The sequence below is a fragment of the Amblyomma mixtum genome, chromosome 7, assembly GCF_055824585.1.
Source record: "Amblyomma mixtum isolate Tamu chromosome 7, ASM5582458v1, whole genome shotgun sequence".
Taxonomy (NCBI): Eukaryota; Metazoa; Arthropoda; class Arachnida; order Ixodida; family Ixodidae; genus Amblyomma; species Amblyomma mixtum.
The window spans coordinates 137979094-137995125 of NC_143018.1; the positions used below are offsets into that span (position 1 = coordinate 137979094).

At 44.5% G+C, this 16032-nt stretch overlaps 1 protein-coding gene across 1 annotated transcript in view; it reads right to left on the reverse strand.

Annotated features, from left to right (window-relative positions):
• The window catches only part of LOC149337687 (peroxidase-like), a 64735-nt gene that overhangs the window by 30308 nt on the left and 18395 nt on the right, over positions 1–16032 (reverse strand). The window contains exons 7-10 of the mRNA XM_089554491.1: positions 15369–15504; positions 14117–14326; positions 12229–12363; positions 736–954 (exon numbers count right to left, since the gene is read on the reverse strand). Of these exons, the coding sequence (XP_089410617.1) occupies positions 736–954; positions 12229–12363; positions 14117–14326; positions 15369–15504 (700 nt within the window). The remainder of the gene's footprint in view (positions 1–735; positions 955–12228; positions 12364–14116; positions 14327–15368; positions 15505–16032) is intronic.

Here is a 16032-nt window from a genome sequence, read left to right on the forward strand (position 1 = left end):
GTAGTGATACATTTAAATTTTTATACCTAATAAAGAAGTAATTATTTATTAGCACCCACAGAAGAGCAGCGATTTGCTTATAAAGGAAAGCTATAGAGAGAGAGAGAGAGAGAAAAGGACGGAAAGGCAGGGAGGTTAACCAGGCGATGCCCAGTTGGCTACCCTACACTTGGGGAGGGGAACAAAGGGGAAAAAAGGAAAAAGAGCGGCAAGGAAATGAGTTTTCTAAGTGTCCAGCGACCACCATGTCACAGGGACAGAGGGCGCGCACTGAAAACTTAAAGATTATAGGCGGGAATGCAACCCCGAGTCTTTTAAGAAAGTCAGAGCGCTTTCACCGCTTTCCGTTGTCTGGAAGGTTGAGTCCAAGGCCCCAGAACGTTAGACTCTGTTAAAGGACGCGAGTCCAAGCGGAGCAGAGAAACAGGAAAGCTATAAATATTACATTACATAAAACTTCGCAGGTCGAGAAAAATTCCTTCTGGTTCGCAGACGAAACACTTGTTTGTATCACCCTCGCCAAAGTGGAACTCCCGCAGAACTCCTAAAGGAACTCAGGAGCCTAGCTGACTGTAGGCATTTGTGGCTGCAATAATTTGTGAAAATTTTCGTAAAAACCTCTCATGTGGCCCGCTCTTGCGGCTTCACTAATTTCGCGTTGTGCGGCGACTTTTTCCTTCCTCTTTGTAGCGCTGCAAGAGCATGTGATCAGTCTCCGCTAGGAGATTTGCTTACTCGTAGACTCCAGAGTAGAGCTTGGCTGTAGCCTCGGGCATGACCTTGCTGAGGTCGTCGAAATCTGTGATGTTGATGTTTTGGCAGAGCCGCACCCAGTCGACGTAGGGACGGACGCCGTGGTCGCGGCCTCTCTGGATATCCAAGGCGAAAAGGTCTTGGCCATAGGGCGCCCAGGACTGCCGGAACAGGAAGTGCGTCACGGCATGGTCACCGAACCTGCAGTGCGTGTGTATGCTGAGTGAAAAAGAGATAGACAACGGGCGCCGCAGAAATAATTGTAACAAAAGGTATGTACGTGCACTAGAGTAGGAAGTATCATTGAGCTTCGTAAGAGAACTGTTAATGCACTTAGGGCTTGAGAAGCTCTCTTTTTAGGGTTGCTAATGTGTGTTAGAAGTATGAGTTTCTTGTCAAAATATAGTTGAACAAAACGTTGCATTTGGCTAGTTGGTATGGAATCATAATAAAACAGCGATAAAGACTACGAGCAAGAAAGAACACAGGACAAACGCTGACTGGTCCATCGTCTTTTGCACTGTTTTTTATGAACCTGCTCAAAATTTACGCTTGAGAATTTGTGTTCTTGTTTAAATGGTAGTGCGGTTTGTTTGAAGTGTACATAAGGATCGACCGGCAGACCTCAGGAGAATGATAACATAACTGTAGAACTCCATAGAACATAATTCCTCCTCTTTTTGGTCCTGTTGTCAAGCGTTGTTTGAATTTTCTTTTCACTAGATAACATAACACCGGCTGTTTTTTGAGGAGAAAACTTGAATCCAGTTCTTCTTGCCCTAGAATTCAGTTTATTTGGAGTTATTTGTAGTTGCCTTTAACAGGTAGATATGCTGCAGGAAGTGCATGCTATTTGTAGATCATCTAGATAAACCGAATACATTATGAAGTTGCGCATCATTTTTTCTAAGTTCATTTTTACAACGAACAGTGTAGTACTTAGAATGCACTCTTTGGGTACGTCGTTCTCCTGCCTGAAATGATGGAGAGAGTTGGTCCTAGGCGCACTGGGAATGTACAGTTAGCCAAAAAGTTGTTCCGACCGGTTAGCTTCCTGCCACGGATAACTAGGTCTGCTAGGTCACAGAGGACGCTGAACCTCTATGTGGGATCATAGGCCTTCTCCAGGTCGAAGAAAACACCGATACACTGTTGCTTGTGGATGAACGCCTGCCGGATGGTGTTTTCTAGGCGGAAAAGGTGATCAGTGCATGAAAATGTTTTTTAAAATCCCACTGAGGCAAGTTTAAAAGTTTCCAGGATTCAAGTGTGAAGGTTAGTCTAAAGTTCACAAAAGTTTCAAAAGATTTAGCAGTACAGCTGGAGAGGACCACCGGTCTCTACCTTCTGGCGTTTGTTGGCGGTCTTCCTTTTTTAGAAAAGGTATTATGGCGCTCCCCAGGCATTTTCCTAGCTACCTATATTTCATTAAAGAATTTATACAATGCCTCTACAGCAGCCTCGGAGTGATGTGCAAGCATAGAGTAGTGCACATTGTCTGGGCCTGATTCCTTTTTACCGGAGGATAATACTCTAAACAATTGCAGCAACGCGATAAGCCAGCTGTAGTTCTCATGCACGCCTGCTCCAGAGGGAAAACTGTTTTTCTGCTCTTTGTGATTTTCGAATATGTTTGTGTAGTTGGAAGACCATGTAACTTAAGCAAAATTCTCGCCTAAAATATTTTCCTGCTTTCTGATTATCTTTGTGTGCCGAATGTTGTCAACAGCGGGAGTCTGAAAGGGGTTAATTTCTTACGACCGGCATAGCGTGTCAGGTAGTCTGTGGCGACAATTATCCACTTATTGCCGGCCAACGATAGGGGGAATGGGCCGAGAAGATCCATGCCGACTTGGTCAAAGGGCGTACGAGGAGGTGCAACTGGTTGGAGTAAACCTGCGGGCTTGAGGGGAGGTGACTGGCGGCGCTGGCACTGACGGCAACCTCGGACGTAGCGGCGGATCGCGGCAGCAAGTTTAGGCCAATAATAGGCCTTGCGTACTCGAGCGAGAGTACCAGTTAATTTCCAAACTGGTACCGACATTTCCTTTGAGGCTGTTGAACTGCTCACAGATGTTTCTGCCAGGAAGTTCTCTCTGCATGTCTTCGAATGTACTGCTCTTTCTCTTTATTTGTTTCTTAAACATAAATAAGTTCTATGCAGTGGGATACCGATGGAGAGCGTCCCAGGCTTTGTTTTGCCGGTTTTTTGCCAATTTGCGCTCTTGTGTCCGCTCTACTTTGTTTCTTCTGTGCGAGGCCTGTTGTTTCTGGTATAGCGAATGTTGCGGCCCATATTGTGAATATAGTAAACTTTAGAATAATCTTATCTATGCTGAGGTCTTCACAAAAATTCTTGTTTCAGAGCGGCACTAGTAAACACTGACCAGTCGTCGAGGCGAATTTTGCAGCGCCGTGGTTTGCGGCTTTGACAGACGATGAAAGCCTGATGATTGTTTGTAGGCGATTACTTCTCATGGTGCAATTTAAAATACCCTCATCATCATTTATTTTTTTTTACCCTGTTTAAAATCTTTGAAATAGATGGTGATGCAAACGGTAGATTGACGAAGGTCATTTTTTTTCTGAGCTTGGGCAACAATATATGGCTTTTCCGGTATTTAAAAGACGCATTATTTGCGAGGATAAAGTCTTTCATTATTGACAGTGTTCGAATCCCCAAAACGGATAGTGAGCGTTAAAATCGCCAACTACCAGGTATGGCTCCAGCAATTCATCATTAAGGGCTTCTAAATCTTGTATCTTTAATGTGATTTGCGAGGGAAGGTATTCAGAACATACTGTTATTGTTTTGTAGTTGACAGCGCTTACCGCAATCTTCTCTAGTTTTGTGTTGCTTTGTTTTTTGAGGAGAGACGCTACTTTGATTAACGATTGTGACGTCTGCCAAAAGTCTATTTGCCTGCTTTCGATTACGTCAAAAAGTTTTTTTAATCCTCTAAGATATTCAGATGTTCTGGACCAAGATTGGTCTCATGAAGAGATAAAGATAGAGACAACAGAGATCCTAGGATATGTATTATGTCACTATAATTCTTGAGTAGTCATCTATAGTTCCACTGAAGCAAGAAAGTCATGCCTTCTTTTTGGTGGGGATGGAAGGAAGTTACATCTTTTGGGGACCCGTTATCAGGATTCTGTTTTTTTTTTTGGCTCCATCGCTGCAAACCAGGCGGACTGGGAGTAACATCCATCACCACACCAGAGAGGCTGGGGGACCGCGAACCTAATCGGAACAGGTAATCGGCCCCATATTGGAAAAAGATCTTTCCCTCTGATCGTTTGTAGGTTCGGTCATTTAGAATATTGGGCCGATTAGGTGTGCTGCTTGGGAAGAAGCCCCGGATGTGTATCAGGCCTCCATCGGCAGGGGAAGTCCTGCGGGGCGCCGACCCATCGGCCTGCGCTCCCTGCTTTGGAGGAGCTGCATTCACTGCACCTACATGGGGCGTGGTTAGCCCTGCCACAGGCTTGGAGAAAGTGGTCTGGCAGATGCCGGATTGCTGCGTGGTGCACTGCCCCTAAGCACCACATCAGCGAAGTTCATTTCCGCAGAGTAGTTCAAAGCTTCTTCGCGTAGAAAAATCGCCTCGCTCCCTTGAAAGTTATTTTTTTGTCTTCATGGTTACAGTATTTTTCCCGTTCTTCTACGAGGGACATAATCTTCTTTAATAGGCGGGAGGATTGCCTTCAAATTTTGCGCAGCGCAGCGCTGCTCCTTCACAGTTTTCGGAAGCATGCTCGTTTGAGGAGCATTCAGCGGAAGTGTGTGGCCACGGCAGCTCTGTGACCCATGAGCATACTTTGACAGCTTACCTCCATGGACTTGGTATGTAAGGACGGACATTTTTTTCAAGAACCCTGCTTCTTAGACACTAGGAATGTGCTCGAGTTGAAAGTCAATACTAGGCGTTTTGTACATAATTCTTGCATCCTTCCTTACTCTGATGCACTGCACATTTATGACACTCTGGTCCCTAAAAGCACTAAACATGTCTATCTCGTTGATGGATTCTATTTCAGAAATGACACCTCGGACGGTGTTTAAGGACATTACTCTTGAGCATTACTATGTTCGCCTTTGTGTTGTCTGCATTACTCTTGTTACAGCACTCCAATCTAGGTCCTGACAAGACCGACGTAATCTCCAATAAATAAAAACAATCAACGATTATACAAATTTTCCAGCGTGTGGCTCTGACAACCATTCATGGTTCACATATAATCCTAAATTGATACATAGTTTCAGGAAATGAAGACGAACAGAGAGGCAGACGTGCAGTCACAGGCCATGATGTTCCGAAGCATGCTTAGACGACCAGGCCAGTAACAAGCCTTAATACTCCGAAGCACGCTAAGACGACCAGACTAGTGTCACGCCTTACCTAGCAAAACGCAGGCAGTACTTCGTAGGCATAATAGCCCATGCTACTTGTGCGCTCCCCCATGAACCCAAGGAGCAGAGCATGTAGAAAGGTTTCTAAATATAATGCGTGGACTGTGTACTTTGGCCGTACCTTTGCATACCTCCCCTACCGCACCCGTTTGCTGTGGTCAGCCCGCGAACGACTGTTGCCAACGCCAACTTCAAACACTTTCGCAGCGTTCTTGAACATGGTGCGCCATGTGCCTTGAAACTAGGAGACTAGCGTTTTATGTTTGTTATAGTTTGTCTTGTAAGGTGCTAGCACTAGAGCCCTCAGACGCCGATTTCGCAGGTGTTTCTCCGGTCCCTCTGTGGCCTTAAAAAGTGGGTGGCAGGTGAGCCACATAACCATTTGACCCAGTGACGTTATCAAAACTTGACCATCGTGGCAGGTGGCAGTTTAATGAAAGGACGGAGAGGGTGCTCAGAGGAGCAACCTGGGGCTAAAAATCCCGCACGGTGGCTCTTTTGATACAGACGCCTTCCAGGGTACTAGCGCATCGCTTAATCACTGCATCACTGCGCAAGGAGTTGTATGAGGCATCCCAGGGATTTTTGAATGGAAATGTTCGAGGCAAATAAACAAGGCAGAATAAGTAGTGCAAACATGACTATGTAGCATTTGGCCTAATCAAGCTAAGTAGTCTACCACATTTCTTCCCCATAGCTTTGATTTTTGAACCGCTTGCAAGAGCGTGAGGAAACAGAAGCTTAGAGTGCCCTGAAGCGCGGGAAATCTCGTGGTTCACATCCGTGCATGGTTTGCTTTATCCACGATCTAGGTAGCGTTGGTCTGAGGCTGCTATCTTTTCAACCGCGTTTAGCTCTGAGGGCGAAGAAGACCCGAGGAACCAGCCCAAAACATGGGCGGCAGCGCGTAGACTGGTTTGCTTTGAGGGCCTGTTTGGCTCGTCTGGGCGGGCGTTTCGAAAAGCATATATACATTACCGATGTAATTCGTCTCGTTCGTAGAATTTGGCGAACATTTGCGCAGGACTTGACACCGACTGTTTTCGCAAGGTTAGGACCGGCTATTTTGCTGGATGGATTGTCGAACTATGCGGCCTAAAGCAATTGCTCTAGAGCCGGAAAGCTGTAAGAACTAAATCTCAGATTTTTCTCAGAAACAAGGGAAAAATATATACATTTAGATTTTTCTTCTGTGAAAGCTTTTCCTTTCTGGTGGGCATGATGGCTGTGCCACGATGCAGTCATCAAACTCGCTCGTTTTCGCTACGCAGGTTTTTGCACCGCTCATTACCCAGATGCTATTCCTGTCCCTGGTGCCCGCCGCTTCAACATGCCACCCATGGCATCGAATCCGTTTCTTTCAAATCTCCAGCCGGCTTTTCTGCACAGCAGAACGTGGCTTCGGCCTGTCCGGCAGCGCCACCACTGCTATTCCTCGACTACTTCGACTGCCGCGGACTCACCCAAGGCCATCGACAGCAACAGACACGGTGATTATAAAACCGCATCACCCGCACTCGGCGCCATGTAGGCTCGGTGGCTGTGCCACGATGCAGTCATCAAACCCTTTCGCTTTCGCTGTGCAGGTCAGTAGTGGTACTCTCTTTTCACGGAAAACTTAATCAATTACTGCCTCCTGCAGCTACCGGGACCACAGAGCTGCCTTTGCATTGCTCTTGAATGTGCTGATGTCGTGCGTACCCTCCTTGCTCTTGGCTGGCGATGTTGAATCAAACCCAGGCCCCGAAAAGGTTCTAGAGAAACTGAAGAAACTGTCTGATGGTCAGTCACAATTAATAGTCGAGGTTCAAGGTCTTAGAAATCAACTTACAACTACGGTACAAGCTATTTCTGATCTATATGAGCCAGGATATTCATTATCAAATTGTTGTAACACTACGCACCAATATGGATCCAATCTGCGCTAACACTACCCAAGCAGCCAAAGAAATCAGAGCTATAGAAGCCCGTTTCGATGACGCCAAAGATCGCTCACGACGTAAAAATTCAATCTTTTACAACATTAAAGATGAGAATACATCTGAAACGTACTCGGAATCTGAAGAAACAGTCCTCTACCTCAGCCGTGATCACTTAGATTTATCCGTTGACCCTAAAGAAATTGAAAGGGCTGAGTGTCTCGGGCGCAAATTCTCCTGAGCGCATTCGACCCATAACAGTGAAGTTTACATTTTTTCAAAACCTAGGAGCTGATTCTTTCAAACCATCTATCGCACAATTAATAACGCCTCTGAAGAGTTCGCCCTCCAAAATGACCTAATCAGCGTACCGGACTGGTGTAAAAAATTCTCATGGAACTAAACTCCAATAAAAGCAAAATCGTCTCATTTAACCGAAACCTAACCCTCTCCTCTTCTGGTATGAAATCTCGCATGTCACAGTAGAATTAGCTCAGACTTCTAAATACCTGGGCGTAACATTGTCCTATGATCCAGCCTGGAACGCGCATGTCACTAAAGTCTTATCATCCGCTAACAGAAGCCTTGGATATGTAAAACGAAATTTACATCATTGCAACAAAAGCTAAAACTGCTTGCCTTCAAATCACTTCTCCGTTCTAAATCAGAATACGCCTCGCTATTTGGAGCCCTAACAGAAATGATCTAATTCCCTAGAATCTCTACAAAATAGAGCCGCAAGATTCATATATTTGTAATATTCATATAATGTCAGTATATCATCAATAAAAGCAAACGCAGGCTTAACAATCAATGGCTTGTAGGCGTCGTGTTACTAGTAGGTGCTTGTTTCACAAATTTTATTTCAGCTCACTCCATCGTCCGCCCTACATCAATCCGCCGGAACGCATTTCCCTCCGCATTGATCATCGCCTTCAAGTTGCCCGGCCACGTATGCGGGCAACTACATTTGCATCGTCATTCTTTCTACTCTCAGCCACGGACTAGAACAGCCTTCCACACGACATCGCGGCAATCACCTGCCCATCAAGTTTTACGAACTGTTTACCAACTAGGGTTAAGAGCAAATAATTTACGTACTTTAAGAGCGTGAGTTTTTGGGCTAGCCGTTCAATCATAGTAAATAAAAGGGGCTACAACGCACACAAAGAGACACGGACACGAAGGTAACACAACAAGCGCAGACACTCGCGACTAACTTTATTTGAAAAACGACACTCCTTTTAAAGCTTCAAACTGTCACATCACACAAATGCGGAAACCAAAAACCTGTCTTCATTCTGATAAAGTTTGATAGAAGGGTCACTTGCACAACCTTTTGTGTACCACACGTATTTTTTTGTTTATTCAATCTGCTTTTTTACATGTAACCCACCCCTTATGTAATACCCTCCATCCTGGGGGGCCTTCAAGTTAATAAAGTAAAGTGAAGCTCTCTATGAGAGTTATGTTCAAATTTTTATGAAAACCTTAATTTCGCAAATAAAATTTCATCACAAAACATTAAGTATTTTAGCCAATCTCAAATTGGTAAAGAGTTTGTTTAATAGGGTTTATTTTCATGTTTTTCATTAAATTTTCAACCTAAACGCTTAGGAACTAAAAATTTGAACGAAACTTGAACGAAACATGAAAAATTTGAACGAATGGTAGGCAATAGGTTGACTCATTTTGCTGCAGCAAGGGGTGCCTTAACCGCATATGTGTACAAGTTGCTTCCGTGGTTGTGTTCTGATAGAAACAAGCTGCGAGCCTTGAAACGTGGCATGAAGGTAAGCACATGCGAAACTGGCATACGCAAGTTGAACAATGTCAGATATGCGCTCAAATTTTTAATAGCGCAGATTCCCGATGTCAGGATATGCGATTATCGCCCCTCAAATCAACTGAAAAATGGTACCGCGAGCAGTTCCACTCACCGCAGTGATTGCCTGATGTTTTTAAGGCGAAAGCCTTTAATGCCTGATTGTTGTCGACAGAAGGTTGTCAGCAGAAGTGTCAAGCTTTTCTAGTCAGACGGGAAAAAAATCTTTGTGCACGATGGGATTCGAACCACCACCCTTCCATTCCGCAGCCGAGCGTGCTAGTGGCTACGCCACTTCCTGCCAACGCATATGTAGTTCTTCTAGTCTAGGACGCTGGAGAGTGTTTGCAAAAAGGTGTCGAATCAGACAGATGCCTCCCAAACGCCCTCCAGTGTCTCCTGCATGTAAGATTCACAAACAATTGTGTACTTAATTAACATCTTAACCACACATCAGTAAGACAAGCAGCAACACCGCGCTGAAGGCTTTCGCCTCAGCGCAATTTAGGTCAATAAAGTGCCCCCCCCCCCCCCCCCCCCCGAATTTTTTTGTGGTAATCTCGAAAGAACTCGGGGTGGTTTTGTGCAAGTTTCTTTGAATAGAAAAAGCTCTTCAAACCACATTGGTTGGTTGAAACGATACCTTTAATTCGCTTCCCTCCCGGCCTTTCTTGCTGCGTCGTGCGCATTCATAACCGTTCTGCTCTATTTCAGAAGGAGTAATGAGAATCAGTGTTGTCAGACGTAGCTGTCAGTGAACTCCGAACCATAATAAAAAAAACACACAGCTGATTTCAGATGTGCTGACTTTAGAGGAAGTATTTCTTGATATGCATTAGTTGGAAAGCACCACTTCTCGTCAACGACGTGTGACTAAACCGGTTTTTCTGAAAACATTAATCACCCAATGTGCATAGGTGTAACATTTTTTATTACATCATTTGAAACGTCTTTTTGTACACAGGCTGTCCAGGATATGTCAGGGTAAGGCTACACGTAATTTTAATGGGCGTTCATGTGGATTTAAATCAGAGCCCAGTGTCGTAATATACAGACGAGAGAGAGAGCGCGTGATTTCATTACCGTGCATTGATACCGCATTGTGTTAGGGTTTCTGTCGCTTGTCCTAACGCATCACTAAACATGCGGCTTTTGAAATCATCTGCGAAATCTCGAGCCACTGATCCACCATGGCAACTCATCACAAAAATTTTATAAAGGAATAAAAGTGAAATGTTGTCCTACCGTTGTTCAGCATCACCATCATCAGCCTGACTATGCCCACTGCAGGGCAAAGGTCTCTTACATTTCTCTCCAATTACCCTGTCCTTTGCCGGCTGCGGCCACAGTATCCCCGCAAACTTGTTAATCTCCTCCGCCCACCTAACATTCTGCTGCCCCCTGCTAAGCTTTCCTTCTCTTGGAATCCAATTCGTTACCCGTGAGGACCATCGGTTATCTCGCCTTCGCATTGAATGCACTGAACACTCATTTCTTCCACTCGATTTCGACTAGGATATCATTAACGCGTTTGTTCCTTCACCCACTCTGTCCGCTTGTGGCCTCTTGACGTTACACCTATATTTTTTCTTTCCAAACCTGGCTGCGTTGTCCTTAACTTAAGGTGAACGCTTTTCATTAGCTTCCACGTTTATTCCACGAAGGTGAGTACCGGTAAGATACAACTGTTACATACTTTTATCTTGAGGGATAATGGTAAATTGCCATTCATTATCTGAGAGAACCTGCCACATGCGCTCCACCTCCATCTTATTCTTGTAGTTATTTCCCTCCAATGGTCAATCCATGACTGCGACCAAGGTAATCGCATACAGAATCAGGTCAACCTTAGACTTCAACCAGCGAAATGATCAAGCAGGCTTTCGTAAAGCACACACCAAAGGTTACTCGATAATCACACTATCAATCAGGTGATAGAGAAATGCGCACTATCTAACAAACCCCAATATATAGCCTTCACAGATTGTAAGAAAGTATTTGACTAAGAGAAAAATTAGAAGTCATGCAGGCATTGCCAAATCAGTGTGTAGAGGAGCCTTCTGTGAAAATACATGAAGATATCTATAACGACTGCACAGCTACCATATTTCTTAATAAAGTCAGCAATAAAATTCCAAGACGGAAGGGCATCAGGCAGGGAGACACGATCTAGCCAACGCTATTCATCGCCTGTTTACAGCATGTGTTCCGAGGCATGAATTGGAAACAGTTGGGGATTAGGGTTGCTGGAGAATACCTAAGAAGTCTGCGATTTGCTGATGAAATTGACTCGCTAAGTCACTCTGGACATGAACTGGAAAGCATGATCAGGGAATTAAACAGGTAGTCAAGAACGATACGTCTTAAAATTAACATACAGAAAACAATTTTAATCTGCGACAGTCTCGCATGGAACCAGCAGTTGAGAATTGGTAGCTAGGTGCTGGAAGCTGCAAGAAAATACGTGTACTTAGGGCAGGTAGTGGCTGCTCACAGGCAAAATAATATATCACGTTTTCAGCAAGGTTACTTAAATCCTGGTCTTTCTTAAAGTAGCAAACAAATAGAGGACCTTCTTGATTCATGTTCTCCCACTGCCGCCGGTTACCCCCGGTTCCCTGTAATGGGTACTAGCCATTCCCCGGCCTGATGCTCGGCTTCTCACGGTTTACATGGCTTGGGAAAGGATCCCGCGCCTTCAAATCCCAACACTGTGTGAGCGTGGAAGGAAGCATTTCGTCAAGTTTCTCCCATTGTACAGATTAGTCTCGTTTTCTGTTCTGTTGTCATAGGCTTTCGTTTTTTTGCTGCTGTTCGAAGGCGTTGATTAATGGCAAGCCGTCACCGGCATCAGCCAAGGATGGTCTTCTACCTCATTTGGGTAGCTTCGAGCGAGTGCACAATTCGTGATCTGAGCTGAAAAATGGCGTCAGTGCAGGAAGTTGTGTAAATGTAGACACCAACACTTACATCGCTGGATAAATGCCTGTATGGTGGCAACAATTTAGAATACATACACGCCTACTTGTGGGCGGAATGCTATGCCATTCCGAGAGCCCATTTCTGTAACAAATTTCTAGTATCGAGTAAATAACTGTCTTTCACCTGAATTAATTTTACAGGTACCGAGGATTGGATGAATTGAAAGAAATATGCTTCCAATTTAATAAAGGTTTCAGCTTTTAAAATTAAATGAACCGATGCAGTTCATAGCAGTAATCGGGCATGAATATTAGCTTTAGCTCATGCCAGTTTTGAAAACGGTGTACGTTTGGTTTCTGCCCCGTGCGACGGCACTCGCAATGCTGTCTCACCTGTTGAAAGGCTTCATTGGTTGCAGGATGGATCCGCGGAGAACGTTGTCTACGGGCCTATAACTTGCGCTCATTGGTCGCAGGTAGGCGTCCTTGAGCTTGATCATGGTTTCATTCACGCCTGCCTCGTCGATTCTGAAAATATACGACCATTACTTAAAGATACCAAAGACCACCCGATTTTGTTTCAGGATTTTGGCTAAGTGGTAGCTTCGTGTCGGCAGTTCTTCAGGCGCGTAATATTTTTAACTTAGGAATGCTACAATGAGTTCCATTTATGTCTAGAATTCTGCAGGGCCTGAGTATTGAAGTTGTAAACTCTATATGTCGTCCTTCTCGCTTAGAGATGTATTTTTTTTGCCTGTCTTAGATTATGCTGCTATGATTTCCGACGCATTCCAAGAGGCTAACAAAGAAATTACAGGCGGTTCAAAAGACGGCTCGGTACATGTATAACAATTACCGATGCACATCAGTATCGCATCTTTTACTGAATGCTCGCCTGCTGACATTAACTCAGCAAATTCGGTCCAGCGGACTTAAATTCATGTAGCAAATATTGAAAGGACACTACGGAAATGAATTTACAGAATTGCTTGTGTTTTCGTCCGGATATTCAATCCAACAATGACATAAATTTACATTAACCCCTTTTCATGCCCGTAATAATAGCTTTAAAAATAATAATTTCTTGCATGAACCACTTACAAGTGGAATATGCAATTAGTGAAGTGCCGCCGCCGTCACTGCCATCGTTAGCAAAATGTAATGCCCCTTTTCCATTGCTGCACTTATCGCGTTGGTATTTTACTGCACAGTTTATTCATTTTTTGTTCCCACCTTCGTTTTCCAATTATAGCACCGTTGATGCTGGCAGCAGAGCTTCAACGTATACTGTTTTTCTATTACTTATGCCTGCCTACTTTGTTAATCTCTTGTCTTTTTTCCATCGCTCTAAAATCCCGGCCCCAAAGAGTGGCAGTATCATTAAAATGCTAAAAAAATGAAGTGTGGTATGTATGAAGGAATTGAATAAATAAGTATGTGAATCAAAACTCCAAAACGTGGTTGAGTTGCAGAAAATTGCGCTGCCTTCTGGTTTGTGTGCTGCAAGGCGCACCTTGAACTAGATGGAAGAATAAAGCACGGCTAAGCGCTAAAATTAAGCTAGAGCGAACTCGGGTTTTATTGTCATCTGAATGCGCAGGCAAAAATTGAAACCCAAAGTAGTGGGGCCCCCCAAAAAATTAAGCTTCTGCTTCGTAGTCGTTCATTTCATCAGCAAAGGTAATTTGGTTTGGAAACAAACGAAAAACTTCCTAAAAAAAATATGGTGATAAGAAAAGCTGTAGTAACAGGAAACTATTTCGAAGTTTCGCATTTATTTCGCGTGAACGGAAATGAACGGCACATTGGAGAGCCTGATCTCAGAACGGCTGCGGTAGAGTCGACAGAAGTCTTGAAGAATTCTTGAAATGGAGCACTTATTTTTATTCATGTATCAAAAAGCCGGAAACAAAGAAAAGCGTAATACTAGACGCAAGCTAATAGAGAAAGAAAACCTCATACGATTTCATTGCTAGCTTCATAGAGGTAACCGGATGAAAACCACTATAGTGTCAAGTTTAGTGGGAGGCCTTAGCGCTATGCCAGATCAGCCTAAAGTGCATGTCGGTCACAGAATTAGGGTATTAGTAGTGCTCCATAGTTAGAGGCTACTTTATATTAATTCGGTAACTTAACTAGCGGCTAAAGCTATCTTTTTGAAATAGGTGTGTGTGCTCTGGCATGTGGCTCTATTTTTAAGCTGGAAACAGACGACTGCTAGTGGCACGGAAGCGACCGTTCGATGAGAGCGACACGTGGAGAGTACAGATGAGAAGCGCACCGCCAGTATCCTTCGACCGTGTTGGAGTGCGCGTATCGGAAGTGCGCCGCCGAGAACTCGTTGCTCAGAGTGGCGTCCACACTGGCGTCGTACTCGGTCCGACCGGTATCGCGGGGCCAGAGGCCGTACTCGTCCATGACCCTCGGTCCAAGCTGCCACGGAAGCCACTCGGAGAACAAGATGTGCTGGTAGCGACCCTCCTGGATGCGCCTGTGGGAAAGGCACGCGAAGTGTTTATCCGCTCAGCCTTCAAAAAGTTGAGCTCACAAAGCGTTGTATGTCGGTAATCCAGCTCTTTCTGTAAGCTAAGAAAATATAAAGTCAAATACGCGAACCCTGTCAAGGCGGCAAGCATGCATATAAAATAAAAAGCCTATATTTTTCGGTATTTGACGAAGGAAGCTGACAATAATCGCCTCTACAAGTCTTATGCTGCGGTGGAGGGAAGTGTCACCCTATAAAAAGCTGGTCGTTTCGGCTTTTACTTTACGGCGTTGAGCACTGTGTGACTTTGAGGGCGTTAAATTGTTATACGTTCAACGCTGTCGTGACCACCCTATATCCTTGTAAGACTTCATGGTAAATCTGATAAGTTATTTGTGACATGCACAAAATGAATGTTCAAACTGGATTTCCTCTCTCACTTTGTGGATACTCAGAATGCTCATACGATTGAAGGAAATTTAATATTCACGTTAATGGCTGCTGCAAGAAACCTCTAAGAATGCTTGGTAGCGATTCAAGCGTATAGTCTCGGTAGTCTTTCCTCATATTCCATAAGAAACTGCCGTTTGTGGTAGTGGCTTGTAACGCCCACTATCCCTATCTATCTTTAACCTTTAGCAGGGCGTTCATTCAGGTAAAGAAGGGGAATTTACTGGAAGTGAACAGTGCTGATAACCCATAGTGCCTCGTTCGCCTTAAGAACTGCATTTGCATTTTAAAGTGTTTTTGTTCACCGTACTGTCAAGCTCTATGTGTCGACTCTGAAATGTAGGCAAAGAGAAACACGAGGCATTCGTTCGTTCGTTTTTTCCCCGCACATAAACCTCCTTGGCATTCACAACCATACCTTGGCCTATCTCCCCGCGTGGGTATGTGCTATGTTTATTGTGGTGAAGAAGGAGAAGATTCGTTCAGGCCAGGCAATGTATGAAGAACTATTCAGAGTAACAGACTGTCACTGCTGTCGCCCGTACGTCCTTATGACTGTTACCGAACAAACTTGTGTCAAGAAATAGTCGCGTCTCACCTGGTGACTTGGAAAAGCCGCTCATCGTCCCAGTGTGGGTTGATAAGTGCCAGTCGGCGTGCGATCCTGTTATGCTCCCGCATCCAGAGTGTCTGCATTGACAGCAAGCCCGGTTGCTGGTTGACGCGGACGTCTCCTGTAAAAAGATGGAACAGGTCAGTAAAACATTAAATTTGGCCCACACAGAAAGGTAGCACGAACGATATGTAGCGCACTTTCGAAGTTACTTTTCATAGTCCTCCCGTGATTTAAGCACACATTCTGAGCACTTCGTTTCGGGATACGCTTTCAGGCAGTCTCTAATGGTTGTATTTTAGCGCCTTGCTGAGTTTCAGAGGGTAAATGCCTTGTGGGAGGAGAAGCACGTTTCTTCCTGCCGATGCAGATTCCTGCAGATTCCAAATGGCAACGAAAATCATCAAGAGGTGCTTTAACGCAGACATTGGAAACTTTCTCTTTTCTAAATAATACTGGCGACCAGTTCAAAGGCTTCTAAGACTGATGAATACTGTGTAGATCCTGGGACTTGCTGAGCAGGAACTTCCTGTTGAGGCACTGAAGGGAGCAGTGCGCATACTTTTTTTTACTCTTTTTTTGCAGCACTTTTGTACCTGACTCTCCTTAGAGTATATTCAGAGCCTCCGCTACACGCCGAGCAGAAGGA